This window comes from Phaenicophaeus curvirostris, chromosome Z, assembly GCF_032191515.1.
Source record: "Phaenicophaeus curvirostris isolate KB17595 chromosome Z, BPBGC_Pcur_1.0, whole genome shotgun sequence".
NCBI classification, from domain to species: domain Eukaryota; kingdom Metazoa; phylum Chordata; class Aves; order Cuculiformes; family Cuculidae; genus Phaenicophaeus; species Phaenicophaeus curvirostris.
Window position 1 is genome coordinate 20,353,961 of NC_091431.1, and position 25,548 is coordinate 20,379,508.

Below are 25,548 nucleotides of genomic sequence, written 5' to 3' on the forward strand. Positions count from 1 at the left end.
AGTTCCCTGGATCCTCCCTGCGACCCTTCTTGTAGATGGGCACAACATCAGCCAGCCTCCATCAATGTGCTTAAAATCATGTGCTTAAACCATGTTCTTAAAATGCATATACAAGCTTGGCCATAGGTCTTATTCTGTAAGAGTGCACTAGATAGAGACTGATAGTGCTTGAGGTATTGGTTTTCGTTCTTTGAATCAGAAACAAGTTGTCACTCTGTGTTAAGACATTTAAATCCCATCGTGGAGTTACAGCTTGTGGCTACCGAAGCTCCTAATAATCCTCACCTAGCCAGAATATTACAATTTCCATATAGCTGGGGTACCCAATTTCTTTCCCTTGAGAAAAGAATGCCTGAGGAGTGAAGTGTTGGCTAAGATACTTTATGCAAGCTGTGGTTATAGTAACTGGGTTTTCAGCTCTTTTGGTTTGGGGAGGGCAAAGGGGAGGGGGCGAATTTTTGTTGTTTTGTTAAAACTTCTTGTTATTTTCTCTTGAATATCAAACATACTTGCTGCAATGTTTCTAGCCTTCTTGCTGGAGTACTGGGCTGTTTCTAGCTTTTCTTTCAGTCAACTGAGCTTAATTAATAAATTGTTATGTAATCTTCATATTTTCTATAGTTGTAGAAAACATAGAAGAAACCTCCCAAAGCATTTATTTTCTATTTTGCCAATTTAATTAAATTTTAAGGTGAATTTATGCATCTTTAATCCCAAGAAGCAGTTTTATCAGTTAATCTGACTTTTATTTTGTTAGCACATGCATTATTGATGCAGATACATTTTTTTGCAAGATTTATTATCTCTTACATACTCTATCTTTGATAATGAGCAATTCTTTGTCATTTTTACTTTTTTATGAGTATGTAAAGAAACAAGTGTTTATGCCTAAAGCCTGTTTTGCTTGTTATCTGGCACTAATTATGGCAGTTCTTTGAATACCAAAATTGCTTATTTAATTTACTTTAAAGTCTTAGGGAAGAGCTAAAATTTTCACATAAATGAGATCTCATGTGATGAGGAATTTGCCAGCAATTTGGAAAAGGTTGACTGGCCAAGAACAGATTGTCCTTTGGTTTGTTAACCCAGCAGATATCTGAGGCAAATAATGGACACTGCCCCTTATAGCCAGCTTGTCTACAGAGCTCTGCGGTTGTCTCATCCACTACAATCCTGAAAGACAGAGGTTTCAACAGTTGATGGGACTGTAGTGACCTTAATGCTTAGCATAATGCTGTATTTTATTGTGGGCTGCTTACTGTCAATTCAAATAAAAATGGACAACTAGTGAAAACTTCTAGAGAGGTGCGTTAGCAGACTTCTCTGAACAGCCATTCTAATATTAAATTTTAAGTTTTCAACCCCAAACTTCTGGGGTTTTTTTACAAAGAAGTGAACCATGAATAAACTAAGTTGCTGGAAAATGCACTGGAGTCAGTCACTGCTTCTAAGAGGAAGACATATTGACCAGATGGCTCATGAGAGATCTCTTTTAACCCAAATGAGTTTACTGTTTAAACTTAGATCTACAGCCTACTCTTGCAGCATTAGATGCTTGTATGGTAAGTCATTGCTATATAGCTTATAGGGTGTGGGGATTTTTGGCACAAATCCTGACACTGAAGTTTCATTAAAAATTATTCTCAAAAGAGTGGTGAAAACACACATAATATTTTATAAACTAGGCTGTAGATCCACCGTTAGCAAATACGAGTAAAACTAGAGGCTAGCTGTACATAAGGTAAGCAAATGTCTGAGGAATCAAAATAAGAGAGATTAAAATTATTTTAGATAGCTTATGAATTTATAAATTGCTTCTGTTTCTAAGCAATTGAACACCAACATTTCTTATACTTCTAGTAAGTAGGTATGCTTATCGATGTTCATAAGTCTTTCTTTGTCAGCAATCAGGAAATCTTTCTAAAATGTATCAGGATGGACTAAATCACTCATATATATATAATCTTTAAAAAATGACTACAGAAAAAGATAGGTGACCTTTTTAAAGTGTGGATACTTTATACTTTTTACATTTAAAAGTATATTCCTTCATTGTATCCACATTAAATCTGTATTATGTGTATTTTATATTAAGTCATGTATCCTCCTTCCCCTGCTATCTTGTATTTTAAAGTTAATTTGTGAGTTCAGTGACTTTTAAGGCATATTTTTAGCACTTTCCTGAAGAGTAATTTATTTTTTTGGAGAGTAGTCATGTGTTATAAAATGAACTGCAGGAACTTTCCTATTAGAGATGAAACTGATTAATTGCAAAACATTTCCTCAACATTTCTGAATATTTGATTGTTTCCAGAACATATGTTTATAATTGCCATCTCAAGCATTATTTTTGTTGTAAACAGAGAGCCCAATATTCCATTGTGGAAGCTGGAAAAAATTTCACTTGATTTCAGTGACTTCAGTGAGATCAGTCCCAGAAGTTTTATGTCCTCTCAAGAGGATTTAACAGAATTTGGCTATCACAACAGGGAGTTTCATTTTATATTTTGTTTTAAATTAAATTATTTTAAGTATTGCTAACTGCTGTATACATATCTGACCATCTTCTGGCCTGTTTCTGTGTAATTAGTACATCTTTTTCCATTTGTACTGTAATAGTAATGGGGATTTTGTTGTGATTCTGGAGAAGAAATTTAAGATTAACAAGAGTAGTAAGCTCTGGTTTACAATAAATATAACATGTTTACCATTTGGAGCTTTCTGTAGACTTAGAAGCCTATTTTCAGGGTTTGGTTTTATTGTTTTAGTTAGCTGCTTAATAATAATAGAATCACTGACTTTGAAGCCATGTTAGTAAAACTTCACATTTTTGTTTCCAACAGACCTATGTACTGCATGCCATTCTCCATCATTCATCTGAAATATTCTTTCATCTTTGCAAATCACTTAATCATTCCATCTATTTTCTTAATATTGGATTTGTGCAAATTGATATTTATTGTCTTTTATGCTCAGACACAACCAAGATGTTTTCTGTGTGATTTATCAAGATGGGTAAATAACAATTCTACAATATCAGTGAGACTATTTTACTGTCAAACAGGCTGCCCAGGGAGGTGGTGAAGTCACCATCCTTAGAGGTGTTTAAAAGGCAGGTAGATGAGGTGCTTGGGGACATGATTTAGTAGTGGACAGGTATGGTTGGAGTTGATGATCTCTAAGGTATTTTCCAACCTAATGATTTTATGATTCTAATATGAATTTAGTTTTCTCCCACAAACCAAACTAGGGGCACATACTCTTTTATAAAAACATGTGTCAGATGAAAGGATGCAAAGAATCTGATTGATGTTATTTGAGCACCTGAATAAGATTGCTGTTTTCTTGGTGTGAACTGACACTTACATGATTAGCACAGGCCTTCAGTCTGTGCCATAGTATTGGCAGTGCTAAATAAGTTTGTACTAGCATTCATAGCTATTACATTCCATGTCATCAGAGTTATACCATAATCACAGGTAGTAATTACTAAAAGTACAGTAGGAGTAGTCTGAAGGATGAGTTTGTCAAGCAATGTTTTATGTTACAGATAAAAGAAAATCCAAGAATCAGAAAGTACCAGAAAGTGGAAGAGGAAAACGGTACTCTTACAAGTTACCTCAGGAGTACAATATAGAAACTGTTGTGGTGGCAGATCCAGCTATGGTTTCTTATCATGGAACAGATGCTGCCAGAAGGTTTATTCTAACCATCTTAAACATGGTAGGAAATTTAAAATTATTTTGGCATTTTGCCACCATGCATGCACCACAGGCTGATTTAATTGTTCCTTTTATTTATTCTAACTGAGCACTTGTAAGGAATAGTCAGTACATGACCATAAGCAGACTGTTAACACTTACTCTGTAGGTTTTTGCAGCATAAAACCATGGTGCTGCAGACTTGTCGGTATTGTCTGGTCTTATGTCTTCAGCAAGGAAGCCAGCAAGTGGGAGCTGAAGATGATGATTTGTTTTGTTAGAAGCCCATGGTGTTCTTGGGAAGGCTGGAGCATTGTATGGTTTCACATGATATATACTTGCAATGAAGAGATGATGGTGTTATTGAGGATTGTGTGATCATTAGTGGTTGAAATAAACTAAAGGGTAGTGTACTCAGACAATTATATACCTTCCCAGCTCAGCCTGGAGCTGAAGTGCACTCATTTCATTCATAAAGCAGTGAAAACTAGCACCAGGTAAGTGTAAGGGAAGATTATTCTAAAAAAGGTGCATAAGCTGAAGAAAAAAATAAAAAATTCAACTGCTCTGAATGATAGGAAGAGTTATTGCAATGTCCTGAATTTAATTGAACATAAATTTTTGTATGAGTAGTTTTCTGTGCTTATGTAAGTATTTGGAGAAGAAGGCTATGGTGGTCATAGCCATTAAAGGGAAAAGATCTTTCTGTGCTCCCAGAATGAATACTGTCTAAGATCTGTTTTCCCTTCAGAAGACCAACACAATACATTAGCTTAATGTTCTATTGAAATTATGGAAAATTAAAGCAGTTGGTCACAGTAGAATATAAGAAATTTTTGAGGTTCTTTGAGGGTCTTTTATTTTTAGTCTACAGTGTGTTGTGTGCAATAGAAGTGCATATTTTTATTTACTGGGGTTTTTTGCCTTAGGTTTTTAACCTTTTCCAGCACAAGAGCCTTGGACTACAAGTAAATCTTAGAGTGACTAAGCTTGTCCTCCTTCATGAGACTCCAGTAAGTATATATTATCTTTCTCTTAGCCTGTAGAGGGTAATGCTACTTAGTCTGTTGCTCCGCAAAGGCTTGCAGTACTCACTAACCGTAATGGTTGACAAATTTTCTCAGTGATCTTTTGTGCTTTATTTTGTTATTCACACCACTGGACAGCCCCAGTAAATATTAAGCTTCTCCTGCTTTATGTGCTGCACGTATACAAATTTTTCTGTGCTTGCAGTTGGAAGTCAATTAAACAAAGCTTCCCATTTCTTAAAAAAATCTGCCTTTTGTGCATACATATAGCTGCACAATGAAAATAATCGCCCTTAAACTCGTAGGACAGTAGAAGGAGAACTGATGTTCTTTGTCAGCCGTTTCCTAGATGAACAAAAGGTGCCATGATATAGCACTATTTTTTTACTGTAGCTTTCAGATATCATCTCAAATCCTATTCTTTTTTTTTTTTAAGAAATATCAGTCAGCTGATGTATTGATTGATACTATGGTTTGTATATCATATCTCAGTACAATGTCAACTTGATTTCTTATTTTTTCTACAAAAACTGTGGAAATACTTTCATATTTTACTTAGTTCATTAGAAAAAGGAATTCACTTATCTATATTTCTAATATAAACATATTATGTTTTCCAGTGGATAAGAAAGTGTTTCTTTCTTTAGTGTCTTCTCAGCAGTGAAGAAGTCTTATTTCACGTTCAAGTTCTAGAGCTTCATGTTATTAATCTTTTCTTCTCTATGAATGGTGAAAAAGCAGCAAATGAATGAGCCAAGAGTTCAGGTGAAGACATCCATTGAATGCCTTTCAGTGCACTGTCTTCATCTTTAACTTCGAGACAAAAGTAGTCTCTGCTCCTGAAGTTCAAGTCATTCTGGCACAAATACATTATGCCATGAGAAGGAGAATAGCTTTCTAACTCAGTCTGAAAGTGTTCCTCATTCTATTTAATTTTAATAAAAAGATTTTTTATTTTTTCATTTCCAGGCAGATATGTATATTGGACATCATGGGGAAAAAATGCTGGAAAGCTTTTGTAAATGGCAGCATGAAGAATTTGGAAAGAAGAACGATATACACTTAGAAATGTCAACAAGCTGGGGAGAAGACATGTCTTCGGTTGATGCAGCCGTACTGATCACAAGGTAAAATACTGAAAGATGACTGTTAAAAAATAGGCAGTGCCTTAACATGAACTTAAATCAAAGAAACTGATAGATAAACAACAAGTTAGGGTTTAGTTTTGCAGAGAGGAAGAGTGCAACTAGAGGCTTCTTTCTAGAACTCAAAGATAGTAGTAAAGTGATGGGAAAGATCATACAGAAAGTGATAGTTCCAAAATGGTAAACAAGAAATAACAAACAGGTCACTCTCTTGTTTCTACTTAGCCACATCGCTAAGGCTGTGGGTTGGATGCCTCTCTCCATGTGCCTTCATTTAAGAGGCAGCACACACAAACCTCTAGATACTTTCATTCGAAATACAAAACGTTTATACTATTTAGAGCTGGATCAGCTTGACATTAGGCTCATTACTGAGTTATGCTTCCCTCTGATGGATCTAGGAGTAGCATGTTTCATTGTGTGTTGAAGGTACATCATGTAAACAGCATGTGCTCTGCAGCCACAGGGGCGCGATCGCAGGCCTGACGTTCCTCATAGCACCTAAGTATCAGATGTTTCACACATTCAGAAGGAAATATGCCTCCAAATTACCTTTTTCCTCCCAAGTGGATCCTGCCAGGGTTTGCAGGGGTGTTCATCTTGATGTTCAGAGTTTACAGCCATTATCGAAAGAAAAGGACAGAATTAGGGTTCAGCTGGTCTTGTGTTGGACTTAGTCCCATTTTTGAGGTGGAGCTTGGACTGAATGATTTTCGGAGTTCTCTTCCAAACAAAATTCCTGTTATTGAACATATAGTAATATCATTGTACTGTCTGTGCAAGTTGGTGACATAGTATCCTAAAACCATATATAATCTTTAAACTTCCATGCAGCCTTATAGCATGGGCATTCTCACCAGGATCTATATGCATTTTTTAAAATTGCTTTATATTCTGATTGCTCCAAACAGAAAAATACTTCTCTAAATTTACATTTCAGAGAGCCAGTCACATACTTGAAGCAGGAATTGAAGGACTCTAAATTATCTGCAGTAACAGTTTTATTGCTATTTTTGCTGTTTAATCCTTTAACTTTTCTTGGAAAAGCACACATCTATCTCTTCATACCCTGTCCCATTCTCCTGTCTTTGTTGTGTTTGCCTGTTTAATGGAGTACTGGGGCTTTGAGGGGTCAAATTAGTTTTTGTTTCACATTTACACATTAACTAAGCAGTGGTCCTTCACACAGGCTCCTCTGAACTACTGTGGAAGACATGCGGAGTAGTGTTCTCTGTAAGAAATTTCCATTTTTGGGATGAGAAAATGGAAAGAAACGTTTCAGATTAAGACCCAAGATTAAATTTAATAGCAATGAGTGTTTCAGTGGAGGAAGAGTCTGGATGGCAAAGGAAAGGTGTGAATAACAGGAAAAAGAGTGAACTTGGGCCAAGGCATGAAGGATGGCCGAGTATCATACATGGCATTGGATTGATGAGCATAGCTAAGAAGAACAGACCTCCTTACATCTAGTTGTACTTTGTGACTGTCCAAGGATAACCAAGTGATTGCGTACAGATTGGTTGCTAGAAACGTGGGATTGCTGAGTGACCTCTCACCTATCCCTTGGCTTTCTTATTTGAGACTATGGATACGGCAGTGTCTGCAGCAGCAGCAGCCTGAGGGAGCATTGAACCCTTTAAGCCTGCATCTCAGGTGCTGCCAGGCTGTACACTTTATAGCTTGTGAGGTGTATTACACAAGTAGTAAGATACTATGAAATATAGCATGTAAGACCTTTTTTCTGCTTTTTCATCTTCACCTTAACAAGCATTTGTGGGAAGAGGTGGAAAATTTCTTAACTGGCTTAACTGGTGCAATTGAGGTGTTAGGTAGGCAGTCAAGAGTGGTCTGGAGTTATGTTAACAGCCACTGTGTTTGATGAGAGCTTTTTGATTTTCATGCAGGATTTCTAAATGGTAAAAAAGTTTTGGGTTGGTTTTTATTTTTTTTTGAGTAAATCTCTGATCAGTGTTAAGGATATTGAAATAGAGTACAGGGAAATGATTGCTTGGGTGTCGGCTAGTAAGTCAGCGCTGGATCCAGAAATTAAAGATCTGTTCTTCTGAAATTTTTATTTGTTTAGTGGTATTATTCTCTGGACTATACTGCCTCCCATCTCAGAGCTGCTTTAGCTGCTAATAAATCATACCAGTGTGGTTTGTCGTCTGCCAGAATGTTTTGCTAATCCAGGCTCCCTCTGCACATCATCAGGTTTATGGTATAGCTAACCCCATGTGTGGCTCCACTTGTGTGTTTTGTAAATTCAGAGTCTCATTCTATTTGAAAATACAGAACAAGCTCCTTTGTCACACCTTCCAAAGAGCTTTGGACTGCATCCCTGCTTTATTGAGATAAATAATATTGTTTAGACAGATGAACACCAACTACCTGGTATTTTTCAAGTAAGAAGGTAAAGTTTCAGTTGTCTAACACGTTCTGCCGCAGACCTCCTAAGACTTACCACACCACATTTTTTGTCTTGCGTGATAACAGAACAGCAAGAGTGCTTCGTAAAAGCTTTCCTGTGCTTTCACATACCAGTTATGTCTAATAACCAAGAGTTAGAAATGAAGTATTGAGAATTCTCCAGGGCTAATTCTTAATGCATAACTGCAAAAAGTATGATGTGTCTGTAACAGAGACTGTTATTCAGCAAAGAAACATCATAGGCTTTTCATGAAAAAGGTACTTTTCAAGACTTATTTTTGCATTGTTTTATAAAACAGAAACCAAAACCAGCTTCTCCCCACAACTTTCTCTGCTACTTACACAGGCTGTAGTGGTGCATATTAATATGCTACCAATTTGTTCATTTTACTTTACTGTAGTCCTGTTTCAGGCTGTGAGATTTAATTTACCTTTAAATTGGTTTCTTCTGATGAAGTAATGTCACATTTAAAATGTTGTGCCATGAAGTAAAAGGAAGACAGACAGAAAGAGTTTGAATAATGTATTCTAGTAAAGATACCTATGGAAGTTAGGTATAAGGAGAATGTAAGAATTAAGACAGAAATTATTTTAAGGACTCTTCCAGTAACACTATCTGATTCACAGTTATAAACTAGTAGTATTATGATATATATATATATCAGGAAGTACTTTTCTCTGAGGAAAAAATATAACACAGCACAGCAACATCCCTCTTGCACAGAGATAAGCCCTGATTTTCCTGGCCACTGAGATTATATTACCAGTTGCTACCTGCATAGGTTGTATGACCTAAATGAGGTAACTGAAGGCAGGAAAGGGCCCATGCACACACAGTGATATTCAGTGTTCACAGTGTACATCAGCCGTTTTGCAGTATTTGAAATTTCTTTTCTCTGGGTGATGTAAGGTTGCAACACTGCAGCGATGTATTTTCGCTGTAGGAAAGTAAATTGTTCTATAAAAGTAGACAATTGCAAAAATAGAGCCTAGATTTGCTAATTATCGTTTCATTTCCAATTGTTCCACACTCACAGAACTCTGCCCAAAGGTTCAACAAGAATTTCTTAAGCACTGCAATTACCTTCTGGTTCACAATGGAAGTACAGATCTTTTCCTGACTTTATGTTTAAATACCTCTGTAATAATAATGGTATGAACCAAAAATACCTCCTTAAGTAAGTCAGAGGTAGAAGACTGAGAATGACCCCTGAACAAGAACTAACATTGGTGTTACCTCAAAAGGTTGCAGTGTTTGGCAGTCCCAAATTGTTAAAATGTAAAGGGATGGAGATTGGGTTATTAAGCTGCTACTGTTGTCCTTAAACTTCCAGTAAGATTCAGCTCTGGAAAAAGGGAATTCTTACAAGTGCGTGGTGAGAGATGAAATTATTTTTGTCTTCATAGTAGTATTTTGTCACTACTGTTACTTCAGTAGTGCTCGTGATACTTCTGCAAAGTTTTACAGTGTTTACTATTTCTTCTTTTGACATCAAAGGCAGACATCAAGGGAGTTCATAAAAATCTCCTGTGTCCTTACTATTACATGTCCATTGATAGGATTGTAGATGCAGAAAGAAGCATGGAAATATGAAGAGATCATACATTAGAATCAAAAGTATTTTTTTTTTAATAAAACCACAATCTCCTGTATTTATTGCTTTAATTTGAAGATGCGTTTTTAATTTGTGTATTTTTAAAATCCCACTAATTTAAAATCACATGCTATTTGCTTTGGTGTTGTTTTTTCCTTCCCTAAGTTCATGGTATTTTAGTCTATGAAGTGACAATGCTCGTAATAGCACCCGTGAGAAAATGCTCCATGAATTTACCTGTTTCAGTTTATTCCTTTGAACTTTAGACCTTAGGCTACTTATATTCTTTTTCACTTGTACAGATCTGTCGCATAGCATTACATGGACATAAGCTGAATTTTAAAACTCTGATTTTCAAGTGCAATTGAAAAATTCAGTCAGTTATCTTTACATTTTATTTTTCTGGTGACTAAGAAAGACAGTCTTGAAATAAACATTTAAAAGAAAGGAAGATCAACTGTTTGGAAGCAGACCCATGTAACAGTTGTTTCAGTTTCTTCATTCTGTTACTTCAGCTTTCAGCCACAGATCTCTTTGTAGCCTTTGCTATTAAAAAGCTCCTCCCTGTGTAGACTTTTTCTTATTTGCCAAATTGTTTTTTGAAGCTTAAGTACCAAAATTGGACGCAGTAGTGTGTGAATTTTTGTACAGGTGCTGTGTCTGATACTTTCCTGCATCTTTATCCAGGGATGCTGTTCATCCTTGTTGCCTGTTCTCCAGTGCTCATATTTATGCTGTTGCTTTATTCAATCAAGTTTGGTGTTCAAGTTTTGTCTACATTAAAATAAAAGTTACTCAAATAAGTCAGCTTTAAATTGTTTTGTCTTCATTATTCCTTGTATTCTACCAGAAGTCATTTTTTTTCAACCTTTACCAGTAGTCCTCTCTTATTTACTTCAAGATTATTGTTTAATTCTAACACTGCCTCTAGATTCTAGTCGGACTCCACTCAAAACCACCTCTTTGGCTTCCTAACATTTATATATCTGTTTTGAGATGTTAACTTTACATTTCATTCAGTCATTAGTTCACTTATCACACTTCAGAACTATTATTTTTTAGTTTGTATGACACATGAAAACATATACATATAAATATACGTATATGTATGCATGTATGTATATAGATATATATATAAAGTGTGGAGGTGTATGCATAGGTGTGTGTATGTTACATACACACATAGGAACTTCATTATAATATGATGGAATATTTAAATTTCCACATAGGAATTGGAGAATGATTTCTGTGAGAGTCGTTGGTAGGTCTAGGTAGTGCTGTAAATCTTTACTAAGAGGCCTAATCTCAAATGTGTGTAACGCATTCATATTCTTGAACATTAAAGGAAGTATTACATTCTTTCAATGTAAATCAGGAGCTAAGAATGGTTTATTGTGCTTCCTTCTTGCCAAATCATAGCAGTACTGTTTTCCCCAAGTGCCGTAATGAACCTCTGGGTGCATAGCGCAACCCTAGTCGGAGGCAACGAGAAAGAAAAACAAAACAAAACCAGCTCTGTAAGTACGTGAGAACAAAGTTCTTACATAAGCAGAAAACTTTTGGGTATTGACAGTTTTAAAATGTCAAATGATATTCTTCTAGATTTGAAGGTATGTTCTCTTTTTTTAACTTGTTGCTTCATCAGTTAATATTTATGGTAGTTGTATGAATATGTGTGGAAGAAAATCTTTTTCCTTAGCTTGTGTTTACATGTGTTCTCTTGCTTCACCACAAGTCCCATATTTCTAAGTGTTCTGTCATGTTGCTTAACAAGACAATAAGTCCTTTGTGTCATGCAGGACAAAACAAAGAACTGTGTTACAACCCAGTGCATTAATGCAATTTGTTGCAGATTTGAAAAAATTAAAAGATCTTCCTTCTGTATCTGATTATATTTTCGCATATTTTCTTGTTCACCATCTTTAGCTCAATTTCCAGGGCCCTTCCATGTGTCCCAGACTTTCTTTATCAGTTTATTTGCAAGATTTGTTTCTAGAACTTTTGTTTTGCTTTTCTACTCTGTAATTATCTGGCGATACTGACTGGAGAATCAAAAGCTACATAACCCCATGTCTCTGGCTTTTCATGCCTTTCACAAGTGGCAGAAATTTGCCAGTCTCTTGAGATTGCTTTTGAGTCTAAATCACTCTGTGAGAGTAGTCTGTGGGAAACAAACAAACAAACAGCTCTTGGAGTATTTACATTTGTAAAAATGGTAAGTATCTTTTAGCCTACCTTCTCATGTAAAGCACCAAATGATTCCTGTAGCTTCATAGAAAAAATAAAAAAAATTGAATATCCGTGGCCCATATGGTCCCTCTTTAAAAAGAGAGACCATTACTCTGTAGCAGAGCTAAAGAGCAAAACCTTTATCTAACTACATGTCAGAATGAAGTTCAGTAACTAGGTTGTGTTTTGTCTAGATGCTATAGCCATGTTTTTCCTGTTGTTTTTTCACCATTAGTTCCGTCCCTGGTTCCCCCATGCACGTATACCGCAGCAGCCCTGTTTTTACTTAAAACATAAAAATAACATGATTCATAACACTCCAATAAAAAAAAAAAGTATTTCCTTTGCTTTTTTTGGTACCTTTTTCATGTGTCTCTGAGAACAGATAAAATAGGTGTGAATATAAAATGAAACCCAAGCAGGTGGTGTTTGACACAGAGATGAAGTATTTATTCCACCTCATGCAATTGGGCAGTCTTATTAGTAGAGCTATGGCTAGACTAAATTCTGTGTTGGAGACAGGACAGGCTTCCCGAGTGAGATTTGTATATCCTTCACTACTAGAATGGGATGCCCTAGCAGAAATGCTTCTCCAGAATATATTGCTATTGGTCAATTTAGCCATTTAACAATTGACTTTTTAGCTCAAAAACTTTCTATCTCTCATCAAAATGATGAATTGCAATGCTGCTCTTGGACTTGCTACTAAGCACTGAAAGTATTTTCATCTCAAATGAAAGAAAGACTTACTTTAACCATATTACATTTCAAGATACTCACATGGGGGAGAAAAATAGAAATTAGGTACAATGTAGTTTATGTATATGGTACATGCTTTGCCACTTGATTACTAGGTCTGTTCTGAGAATAAACTGATGTGTAAGTGCTCTGGGTAATCGTGGCCTTTGTTTCTCTATACTCTTTGTTGCGATAATGGTGTTCTCTATTTATTCATTGAGCTGTACAAAATATTTGTAAATAGGTCACACAGTCATTACCAGCCTGACAGCTTGGCTTGCTTGACATTTTTCTTTTCCCCCCAATTCTAGGAAGGATTTCTGTGTACATAAAGACGAACCATGTGATACTGTTGGTAAGTAAATAAACATAAGAGACTGTGTGTATAAACTACTTCATAAAATAAGTGTTACATAGAGATGTGAAGCTAAAGGATGAGAACAGTATTGTGATTGACAGCTATGCCTAGCTGAAAAGAAAAATACGTCTCAAATGCCAATGATATTTTGTTAGATTTGTGTATGCTTCCAGTGAAATAATATGTTTAAGTGCAATATTTCTGTCTCTTTCATAAAGCAAACTTTTAAAACTTTTCTCTTTTTAATCTCACTGTCAGTTCAATCCAACATTGTTTTAATATTTTTAATTCAGAATATGAAGATAAAAATATATGTTTATGGTTCTTTCTTTAGGCAGTGGATTTATCTTTGATAAGAATATATCTATGATTTTTTTTAAAAGTTTCCATAAGGATATAACGTGATACAGTAGAATAATAGAGAGTTTATGAGCTATGTAAAGCAGAATACAGGATGTGAAATCTTGTACAAAGCATCTTCTGACATCTCCAATTAAAGTGAGTGCTAGCTGCACTGAGTTTTTCTATCTGAAGTCATCAATGTAGTTCACATCCTTTTGAGAAGTTTGAGAAGTTTTTCAGTGTAAAGGTCTGATGGAAAAGGCAGCAAAATGTAGAAATTGTTCTGTTCAGTCATAATGCTGTGTAAAAATGTGACGGTAAATGAAGAATGTCATGGCATGCTTTTACCCTAGAATTTCCTTTGGCTCTTAGAACACTTTAACAGTTCTTTATGTAAATAGAAGCATTCAGAAACAAAGTTGCTTCTGTAAGTTTACGATGATAGTAATCAATGACCCATCATCATGCTTTTGCTTCCTTTTAGGTAGAGAAGCAGTAGATTTTTCTTCCCCATTTATTTTCAGTGGTAAAGGTTGGAGAATTCTTATGTAAACTGTATTACCTCGCTTCTTGCCAGTATTTTATTTTACTGCTGTATCATCCCAAGTCTATATCTGCATGTCTGTGAGGTTGAAATCAATAAAGAGTCCTTCTAAATGAAGGATGGAATGTTTCCCATAGCAGTGAAGTAGTTAAGAATTCATAGTGTTCTTCCACTACGTAGTATCTTGGTCTTACGTGAATTTTGTATGAGTGATTTGAGCTCAGAGTTGTTTATTTTTGTCTGTAAGTGGAAGAATGTTTCCTTCCAGCTGAAAGAAGAAGCAACGTGACAAGAAGTCTTCTCAGCTGAGTACTTCCAGTGTGTCTACATCAGGATAGGTTGATGTCTGGATTTCACAGATGAAGTGAATGTATTCAAGGATTTCCCTGAAAAATGTTTCTCTTTTGTTGAAACTTGGAGGTAATAGAATGACGACATAAGATTGAACTGACTCCAGTACCAGTCATTCACATTTCTGAAGAAGTGTGGATGTAACTCGAAAATGAAGCAGTGCATTGATTGTAACTGCTCAGGAAGTGAAGATTTTGCAGTCTTAATATAGTGATAAGCAAGGTAAGGATAAGTAAGATAAGGTCAGGAGGCTCCAAAGGGATCTGAACAGGCTGGACCACTGGGCTGAGACCAACGGCATGAGATTTAACAAGGCGAAATGCCGGGTCCTGCACTTGGGGCACAACAACCCTGAGCAGCTACAGACTAGGAGAAGTCTGGCTGGAAAGCTGCCTGGAGGAGAAGGACCTGGAGGTGTTGGTTGACACCGACTGAACATGGGCCAGCAGGGGCCCAGGTGGCCAAGAAGGCCAATGGCATCTTGGCTTGGATCAGAAACGGCATGACCAGCAGGTCCAGGGAGGTCCCTCTGGACTCGGCACTGGTGAGACCGCTCCTCGAATCCTGTGTTCAGTTCTGGGCCCCTCACCACAAGAAGGATGTTGAGGCTCTGGAGTGAGTCCAGAGAAGAGCAACAAAGCTGGTGAGGGGGCTGGAGAACAGGCCTTATGAGGAGCGGCTGAGAGAGCTGGGGTTGTTTAGCCTGGAGAAGAGGAGGCTGAGGGGAGACCTCATTGCTCTCTACAACTACCTGAAAGGAGGTTGTGGAGAGGAGGGAGCTGGCCTCTTCTCCCAAGTGACAGGGGACAGGACAAGAGGGAATGGCCTCAGGCTCCATGAGGGGAGATTCAGGCTGGACATTAGGAAAAAAATTTTCATGGAAAGGGTCACTGGGCACTGGCAAAGGCTGCCCAGGGAGGTGGTTGAGTCACCTTCCCTGGAGGGGTTTAAGAAACAGGTGGCTCAGGGACGTGGTTTAGTTGCAGATAGGGATGTTTGGACTCAATAATCTAAAAGGTCTTTTCCAACCTAGTGATTCTATGATTCTATGATTTACAGGACAGACCTCATTATTGGAAAGGGTTGTCATGTTGAATCATACTTCTTCCCAGTGATGGATAATAAGTGGGCAAATACTGGTTTTATTATTTATTCATTAAAAGCTAAGAACTGTGAGTCTTGTATTCTATTATATAGACAAAGTTTACATGCAAATAAGTGGGAAATAATACAAGTAATATGTTTTTGTGTGCTTCTAGTCTTGTTCTACTCTGAACAGACGTTATGTATTCTTCAATCAATAATTTTTAGTTATTTCTTGAAATAACACAGTGATTTATATGAAGGTTTAATGGTTTAAAGGTATCGTTAACCAATAACTGAGTTAACCAGAAAAAAAAATTATTCAGAATCAAAAACCTGTGTCAAAATTCCCTAGAAATATTTAATTTCATTGTTAATTTTGATAGAAAATACATGGTGCCAATCTTTCAAATATTCCTCCACAAAAGCATGTAAGGTGGAAAAGTATAAGATTTTTTTTTCCATAATTATAGAAAAAATGTTTTGGAATGTTGTCAGGGAAAATAATACCAGCTATCTTGGTGACAGGGCACAAAATATTTTAAAACTTCATATTTGATAATTTTGAAATGTAGGCAGAAATAGAAGAATTACTTCTGGGATTTTATTTAATTTCCCAAAAGGTGCTGAAGTTTAGGAAGGTGAATGTCTTCTTTTTACACTTTTCAGAAATTTATTAAATATTATACTGTTGCTAGACGTACTGCAGACAGGGGAGTAGTTGGACTACTTTCTTCATTCACGTTGTAAATCCAGAGTAACTCAAAAGAATGCTTTCCTTGACTAATCTCACATTTCAGTAAAAAAATATTCTAATATTCATTCGTCACAGGCCAACTGATTTCAGCTAAGCTATTCTGATTTCAGCGTTGTCAATTTTCACAGCCCCTGTCAAACTTCTTCTGGGTGGAGAGCCACAAGGAAATCGTTTTAGGCTCAAAAATCAACCAGTCTCAAGTGTTCTTGAGCTTTCTCTTGTTGGTTAGCTGCAGCAATCTTTCAGTCCTCCCCCTGCCCCACTGTTCTGCTCATGTCTACACTCCCTGTCTCCTATTTCTGCACAGAAGTACAATCCTGTTGCTCTGACACTGATTCTCACAGCTCTTCTGTAGCTTAAAGAGAGCATTCAGACCTTCCTTTACTCAATAATACTATAATTAAAGTAGAGGGTTTGTCTTGGATGGAAGAATATGATGATGTTTATATACAAATTAAATTTATTGTAGCTAATGAAAAAAAATGGTTTAGACCTGTAATTTTTCCAAGATTGTTTTCTCTCAGAAATCAAGAGTTCTTTGGAATCATGGCATTTCTGTCCTGCAAAAAGGCTTTGCTACCTTTGTCAGAGGAAACGATCTTTTAAAATTGTGGTGATTTGGAATGTTCTTTTTCTTGTGCTGAAGATAAGTAAAATTTTGAGTATAGATATCTCAGTGAATTTCTGCATAATGTAAGGTATAATTCAATTGTTAATTTTCAGCAAATTAGGTCTATACTAAAAGAATTGGTCTGAGATATAAACTAGGGGCTAGAACGTGCTGTACTCCTGTTGTGTATGCATCTTCTGGTATTATTATATTTAAGTAACTGAAAGGAACAGTGATTCACAGGGAGACTAATTAGTGGATTATTGCCCAAATCTTAGTACCAGCAGATGGAAATCAACAGATCTTTTCTTACTTTCTTCACAGATTAGGTTAAAAAATAAACAGAGGTAGACTAGTTCATGAAACAAGTGTATATGCATTTTAATTTCCCTTTCTTTGCCTACATTTCCACTGCAGCAATTAAAATTTTGAGTCTGAGTTATTCTTCTTCTGGATTACATTTGGTTTTTGTTGCTAGCTAATGTCTTCTGTGGAAATGCTATAATGGAGAGTTCATAGTGTGAAATGTTACAGGCACAGGCAGGATGTATAATCATGCTTGTCTTGTGTTGGCATCAGTTTGGAGACTCGTTAATCTGCAGAAAGTATGGGAATGACAGTTTCTAAGAGAGCCCATGTCCTTTCTGGGACTACCCTGGAGGCTGTTCACTGCCTTGGTTTAGTATCCCTCGGTCTCCTTTTCCAGTCTTTCCTTGTGCCAGCGAAGTCTTAGTGCAAACATTACTTAACTAGTTGTAATATTTTTTTTGGTGTTTCCATGCAGCTCACTAGTTGCATCAAAGCAGTAGGTTAGGTTGATGGGTAGATTCTAGCTCGGTGCTTGATAGCTTCTGGTGCCCCAACAATGTTCAGGGATGCATAGGTTTATTCTCACAGCAATGTTATCTCAAAATGGTTTCCAAATTGTTTGGGAATGAGTATAATTGCTATACCTGGAAATTATGGTCGACTGAATGACCCACACAAGATCAGTGAACGAGCAAGTGAAAGAATCAGGCAGGGAACCTGGGGTATTCTTCCTCTCCATTCAGCCTATTTCATTGTCTGTATTTCTAGTGCCTGTGGCGTAGCTTTTAAGAAACTATAAAAGTTCATATCATTGTAAGTTGTAAAGCTTCAAGTGAGTTTAGTCTTAAAGAACACATAGAATTTGAAAATAACTTGCAGCCAAAAATTCTATTCTACTGTTTGAAAGCTGTTGATTTGGTAATATTCTCCTATAGAATATATTAATTGCAATTCCTGCTGGTAGTTTTTCTAAGTCTTTGTTGAATGTACACCATTCCAGAAATCAGACACTAAGCACCTGAATCCGTGTATTATCTCTTGTCTTATGCTGTCTGATTCTTCAGGTAATATCTTCTTTCATCCCTTGTCAAAAATCTGCAGGTGTACAACACGTGTGCTTTGTAAAATGCTGTGAGCATAGTTAATGTTTTGAAAGATTTATGATAGCTAGTAAAAAGTCCTAGTAACATGGATTACAACAAAGTGGAAAACAAAAAAAGCAGTATTTACAGATTCAGTTACCATAAGCTTTTACTGCACTTAGTTAAAAAAACATGCCTCTATCAAAGTAAGGTTAGGAATTTTCTTGACATGTATAAATTGATTTCCATTTAACCTAATATGTCATAATTATGAATCATTTCAAAGACAGCTTTTGCCTTAAATAGAGTGATTGCAGCTGATTGTTTCAATACTATCTTCATACTGCAATAGAGTGAGGCGGCTTTTTTTTATGTAATCTCCAGCTGACACACCTATATTATTCTGCACAAACACCGTTCCTCTAAAGCTGATATCATTTGCTTATATTTTTATCCCTGAAAGTCCCGGGTTATTCAGGAATAGTAAATGAAGCTTTCCTGATGCTTTATGAAAGACAAGGTTTCCAGCATTTTGTTGATATCAGAGGAGTGTAAAGGCAATGCTCTGATTGTGATCTCCTGTAGTAATTAAATGCTGTTTTTAAACAATATTTTGTATCTTATGATGTCACAGAAAAGCAGGGTTTCCTTAAAAATAAAATCTACTTTTAAAACCTGTAGCATTTGGTTGTGTATTTTCATATAACATTTTCACTTATAACATTAGCTATAGTAACTTTGTTTTACAAAAACATGCTTCCATCTAAACTGTTTATCAGAAAGCATTTTTCAATATAGTGTTGACATCGCAATCTCTAAACATAACTCCCTTAAAATGATCGTCAGATCATTTTATTTGGATGGTATAATACAAATAAAGTATATAACAAATTTCTAGCTTTGGTAACAGCTAGTGTAGCAGAGACAAAAGCAATAGCAGAAAATCAAGGCACCATCAGGACTTCATTCTATTGCAAAGGATCTAAATAGTATGGATACAAATAATGACCAGTAAGGAATCAGACAACCATCTACACAATAAAGACCACAAAACAAAATGAAGTGAAAGAACATGTTTTCCATCCAACTTAGCAAAATGCCAAAGATAAGTTTATTTACTTTTCTTTTCTAACCTGAAAGCTGTAATCTATTGTACAAAGGACTTGGCCTTTTCCTCCAAAACTTGTCCCCTGGGACAAAGGTTTAGCTCAGCTCTGTGCATTAAGAGATTATGACAGAAATCGGGAATTGGGCAGGCTATCACTGTTCAGTGGAGGCTAATGCTGGAAACACTGAAGCTGAATGCTTAGGATCTGTTACCAATGAAAAATCAGCCAAAGATGTTGCATAGAACACCAGCAGCAGAGCTGCAGCAGTAAACTTAAATCTTTTTCCCTGTGCTTCTTCATCTGTATCCATCTGGTGTCCCTCTTTTAATCCACTACTTTACTCTTATGTAGCTGTCCTGAGTCCTAGGGGAGTGGAAATGGTGTGCTGTGAACTCTCTTGTGCTAAGCCGTATGCTGCTGTGGCTGAGCTCCTGTGTGAGCTTGCTCTTCCTCTTCTAAACCTAGTTCTGTTTGCTGAACAGGAGCCTTGGAGAAGTAAGCTCCATAGGAAGGGTTAGTCTTTCTGCTTCACATGGCTAGAGAGGTCAGGACCCTGCACTGCTTTTCTCCAGAGGAAGAGAAAGGAGGGGAGAGATGCTGACACTGTGTTTTCCGTTGATGTTCTTGGTTTAACTGGGCTAAAGAAGCAAAAGAAAATCTGTCCCCCCTTTTCCTGGCCCTCCCTACCATCAGACCCGGACTCTGCAGCATGTGCCTCTTTTTTTCCTAGATGATGCTAATGAGAGCCTATGTTGTTTGTGTTCAATAGAAAGGATTCTTTTGTTTATTTCTTGTCAACTGAATTATACATGCTCGGTGAATTTTCTCAGGAAGGCAGAAGAATGTAGAACAAAACACGTGCTCAATCACATTCAAGGAATATTAGTTTTTTAGAATGAAACTGTCTTAACGTTGCTTATTTCATGAACAGAATTCTGTATATTGATAGTGTTGGTATTTATGGTTGGTTTTAATAGTATTTATTTCTATAATTGTTATAAATCTAAAATAAATACAGGATAGTTAATGTAGTATTAAAACTGCAATCATTCCTCAGTTGCTAAAGAAATAAACTTTTTAAAATATTTGGGTTATCTTGAAATATCTCTGAGGTTAGTGATTATTTTTTTGTACATTATAGTACATCCATTCAGACACGTTTAATTCTTGTTGCACATACCAGGTCAGGTACATTACATTGTGCATTTTTTCATTAAGGTGATATGCTGTGATGGTTGTTAATGTATATTTAATATCTGCCAGAGACAACTACATGCCTAATTACTGAATTTAGTTCTTCACCTCCTGTAATATACCTCAATACCATCTATAGTTCTTTGTAATTTCCTGTGTAACCATGTGCCTTCTGTGAAAATGTAATATAATTTTGTCACCTTTTATGGATTATACCACTTCACCTTTAGGTAAATTTGTGTATTTATTTTGTATTGTATTCTCTATTTATTATGAACTTATCTGAGGTATTTAAAATTCTATCTCAAAAGATTTTAAAATACAGATAGTTAGCATTTAGACTATTTGTGTTTGGAGCCAGAACTTTAATTTCTTTCACAGGCAAAACTCATATGTCCATCAGAAGAAGGCATTCCCAAATAAGGACAAAAGAGTCTGTAATATTATACAGTGCATATTTGCTTTGTGTGAAAGAAAACAAAAGGAAATTGCAAGCTAATTTTCACAATAATATGTGTTTTTCTTGTGAATAGTGTGTACTTTCTAACTTCAGATATGAATCCTTCAGCTGTGCTTGTCACATTCAAAGATGAAAAATCAGTATAGCATCAGAGCAATAATGCCATGGTACACAAGTTGTCCTCATATCAAGGCTAGGGAAGGGTGTTGAGGCACAAAGCAGAGAACAGAAATGGGCATGGCTTAACCAAGCTCAGGTCTCTGCTGGAAAAAGGTCTTTCAGTGCAAGAAAAACTGCAGTTTTAGTTAATCATACTGCAAGAGAGAAATGAGTGATTCTTCATTGAATAGTGAATTATGTCCTGTGTCATTTTATTCATCTAAAGTCTTGAAAAAAACTGAATCGGGCCCAGGCAGCTGTGAGCTCTTAAAAATATCTTTCACTGTCTCCTGGATTTTACAGCCTCAGTACTTATCTTTTGTAGGTTGTTTTTATGTGAAAAACATTTAGATAAAATCCTGTGTGCATTTGTAATAAAATTGTATGGATCGACAACCATAAATAATCACGCATTGATAGTCAGTTACCCTCTATGTATGCTATAATAATTCTATAAAAATCCTGACATATACCCTGTACTATTTGTGTAAAAAATTGGTCTTCTTTTCATGTATCATGCATACAACTCGATTTTAAAAATGAAAAATAAAATTTGGTGCCAAACATTGCAAATTAAAGACTTGAGAAATATACGTCTTTAAAACAAGATTCTCTAGCTAGCCAGCCATTATTAGTCATGTGTTTAGCTCTTTTTATATGTTTGTGTATAGCACTTTAATTCCTTCAAAAGAAATGTTTGCAAAGTTATATTTGAATAGAGTAGTCGACGTCTTACACTACTTTGCACTAGAAAATTCCACTGGTTTTTATCAGCAGTTTTTTAAAAATAAGGGAAACCAAGTAGCTCCTTGCCACTAATGCATCAGTTTCTGTCTCCCATAGCTATATGTTGGGGAAAAAAAACCCATCAGTGTGGTGAAATTAGATAGACCATATAATGAATGTGTGGTTTTTTCTGGATTTTGAAGAATGGGATGGATAGGCAGTGATACAGGTTCCTTTAAGTGAAGAGGAAATGAAAAGAGCTCTGTATTTGTAGAGAATAGTGTGCATGATCCATACAACTGTATGTAACTTGTCAAAATATAAAGAGAGTTGCTCCACAAGTACAGGTAGGATGGAAAAGAGACAGGGCCAAGGTTAACCCTTCGTTTAAATGTCTTAGAGCAGATTTTCTGTTTGAATCCATCTTATAGCTTCCTTTTGTGACACTTAAATGGCAACAAGTTATTTTCTGTTTCTATTTTGAGTCTGTACTGAAGGTTTTTTGTTCTCAGGAGGATGGTACACTACCTTGAATAAAACATGAGTTTTAGGAACTAGTCAGGGTCTAGTGCTGCACATTAGATGCAGGAGTCTCCTCTAGTTCTCAACTACCTTGAGTCTTGCAGACTTTGCAAAGATAATTTGGATAAGGGATTCCTTGGAAGAAGAAATACCTGTTACTCCCAGCCTTTTTGGCTTGACCTGATAGAGTTCAAACCTCTAGGGGATCATCCAACAAACCCAAAGAATTTTTGAGTTGGAATGAGTTTGCAAGTACATTGAGATATGGTATTGAAGAAACTCTTCAGGTGCTCGTACAAGTTGGGCCACTGATCATAGAATCATAGAATCATTAGGTGGGAAAAGACCTTAGAGATCATCAACTCCAACCATAACTGTCTACTACTAAATCATGTTCCCAAGCACCTCATCTACACATCTTTTAAGCACCTCCAGGGATGGTGACTCCACCATCTCCCTGGGCTGCCTGTTCTACTGCTTGATAACCCTTTCTGTGAAGAAATTTCTCCTAATGTCCAATCTAAACTTCCCCTGATGCAGCTTGACACCATTCCCTCTTGTCCTATCACCTATCACTTGGGAGAGCACCCACCTCTCTGCAGCTTCCTTTCAGGTAGTTGTAGAGAGCAATAAGGTCTCACCTCAGTCTCCTCTTCTCCAGGCTAAACAACTCCAGCTCCCTCAGCCTTTCCTCTGAAGACTTGTTCTCCAGCCCCTTCACTAGTTTCATTGCTCTTCTCTGGACATGCTCCAGCCCCTCAATGTCTTTCTTATAGTGACGGGCTCAAATGATAGCACTGACTCTTAGGCAGTGTAACAACTTTCATCACATGTACTAAAACAGCACAAAATAATGTATGCTTATTTGCATTAACGCAGGTGGAATACAGGATTGATATCTGGAGATAACAGTAATTTTAAATTAAATTTAAATTTAAAATTCACTTAGCTGAAAAAAAGGCATGATGGAAGAGCCTTCTCAGTATAGCTCTACCTTTGCTCTCATTTGTCAAATAGATTCTATGTAACCTTGCCGTCCATATCAAGACAGTCTTTTCTATATAAAGGAAGAGTTAGCTATTTAATTCACTTTTCCAAGAAGGTGTGCTACTGGTATCTGCTATAAGCAGTCCCAAGATCTGTCATTTTTTATATTGCATATCTCTGATACTGAAACAAAGTATAATTTCTTCTCATGAAACACTTAAAGGTCACACACTTCACAAACTTTGGCTCCAAAGTCATAGATAATTCTAAAATATAAACGAACAAAACACACAAACCTATTTCAATCCTCTTAGCTGCCGCTTGTCTCATGCAAAAGTCAGTACATTTTAAAAAAGATGCAAAAACTACTAGCTATTTTCTTTAATTAGAGTCTCAATAACAGTAAAATAATCACTTTCATATCACTTCTAGCTTGATTATCTCAAGAAACATGAGAAATATATTGCAGGAATTGCCCAGATTGCAAAAATGAGGAAATGGATTACTGTGCTGACGCAGTGTTTGTCAGGGAACAATTTTGTGTTTCTCCAACACAGTGTAATTTCCATAGTATGAGTATAATAAAATAAATAGTGAAAGAAAGCAAGACAGCTTTGCTTTCCTCGTATTTTGTTGTGGAAATAAAAATAGAACAGATGTTATAGTGACAATGGCATGATCTCATGATCAGTTTGCTACACAGAGGGTGATACCAAGCCAAGGGGAAGAAGGCATGAGGAATCAAATTATAGGAAAATTGGCCTAATAGAATATCAAGGCTGGAATCTTTGTAAGATCAGGAGAAGTGCTGGTGATACATTACAAACAGATCAAATTGGTAAGGGGAGTTGATGTTACAAAAGGCCTGGAAGCATACTGAGAAAAAAAACCTGTCTGATGGAATGGGGCAAGAGGTGAATTCAGAGCCATTGCAATGTTCAGAGATGTACAGAACATGGGTGTAACTTTAGCAGCTGTATGTTTTATGGGAGAATTGAAACACAGATGTCAAGAAGACAAGAAGAGAGGTAAACATTTGGGTGAATATTTTCGCTATTTGGATGGAATGACATAATTCTTAATTACCTCTAGTATATATTTCACTCTGTGATGCTAATGTATTTTGACCCAAGTATACAGAGCTGTAGGCTTATAGGGTTTTAAAACATCTTAAAGTGAACTCGTATTTCACAGCAGCAGATTCGACCGTTTTATGTTCCAGAATAACATCTATTCATCCGATTTCTTGTGTGGAAAGTCAGATTTTCTTAGAAGCAGAATAAGACACAAGAGATAATTTTCAATATATAGTATTTACATTACAATAGAAGTACAAGAACTATTCTCTGCTTTGTTCATAACTTACAAAAAACTTTTAATCATCTCGATGTAACAAATATGCTCAAATTTTAAGGTCAGAACAATTTTTTTTAAGGTTACAAAAATTATGTTACCATTTAGAAAATAAAGACTACCTCAAAATTGACCTTGAAAAACTTTTAAAATAAGTATACTGTACATAGCTCCCCTGGAAGTGTAAAACCTACCCTTAAATGCGCATTTTCGTAAACAAGCTGTTCTGTGTCCTGTGCTTCCTGTTCCCTTGGGCCAGGGACTTGACATTAAATGATAAGGCTTCATTTTAATATACTTTAAATTAAAATGTTGAGGGGTTTTTTTTATGTATTCCAGACATCTAAAATATTTTTTTAAAGACTAAGGCTTTCTCTATGTTGTTTTTTATAAAAGTACTTTTAATATAGTGCTTACATTTAAAAAAATATTAAAATTAGGCAATTAGTAGTGGCAAGAAAGTTACAATAGCAAAGCTACAGCAAATTTTTGGAAAAAGTCATCTTCATAAATGAGGTCAGGTTGTGTTTCTTAATGCAAGTTTTCAAACTGCAGTTTCTTGTACTCCTCTGGTATTCTTGGCAAACTAAAATTTCACTTGCCTTTTTGGCAAAGTTGCCTCCATTTGAATTCAGTCTAGAGTCTGTGATTCCTACTTTTCCTTTTAAAGTCACTGGAAGCCTCAAAAATGTTTTGCACTAAGTTTATATGCTGGGCTATAAAATTAACTTGTTCCTCT

The 25,548-nt window shown here is 36.2% G+C and overlaps 1 protein-coding gene across 1 annotated transcript in view; it reads left to right on the plus strand.

Moving 5' to 3' along the window:
• ADAMTS19 (ADAM metallopeptidase with thrombospondin type 1 motif 19) overlaps positions 1-25,548 on the plus strand; it is a 141,773-nt gene that overhangs the window by 39,418 nt on the left and 76,807 nt on the right. The window contains exons 3-6 of the mRNA XM_069881151.1: positions 3,551-3,723; positions 4,631-4,714; positions 5,699-5,856; positions 13,175-13,218. Coding sequence (XP_069737252.1) covers positions 3,551-3,723; positions 4,631-4,714; positions 5,699-5,856; positions 13,175-13,218 — 459 coding nt within the window. The remainder of the gene's footprint in view (positions 1-3,550; positions 3,724-4,630; positions 4,715-5,698; positions 5,857-13,174; positions 13,219-25,548) is intronic.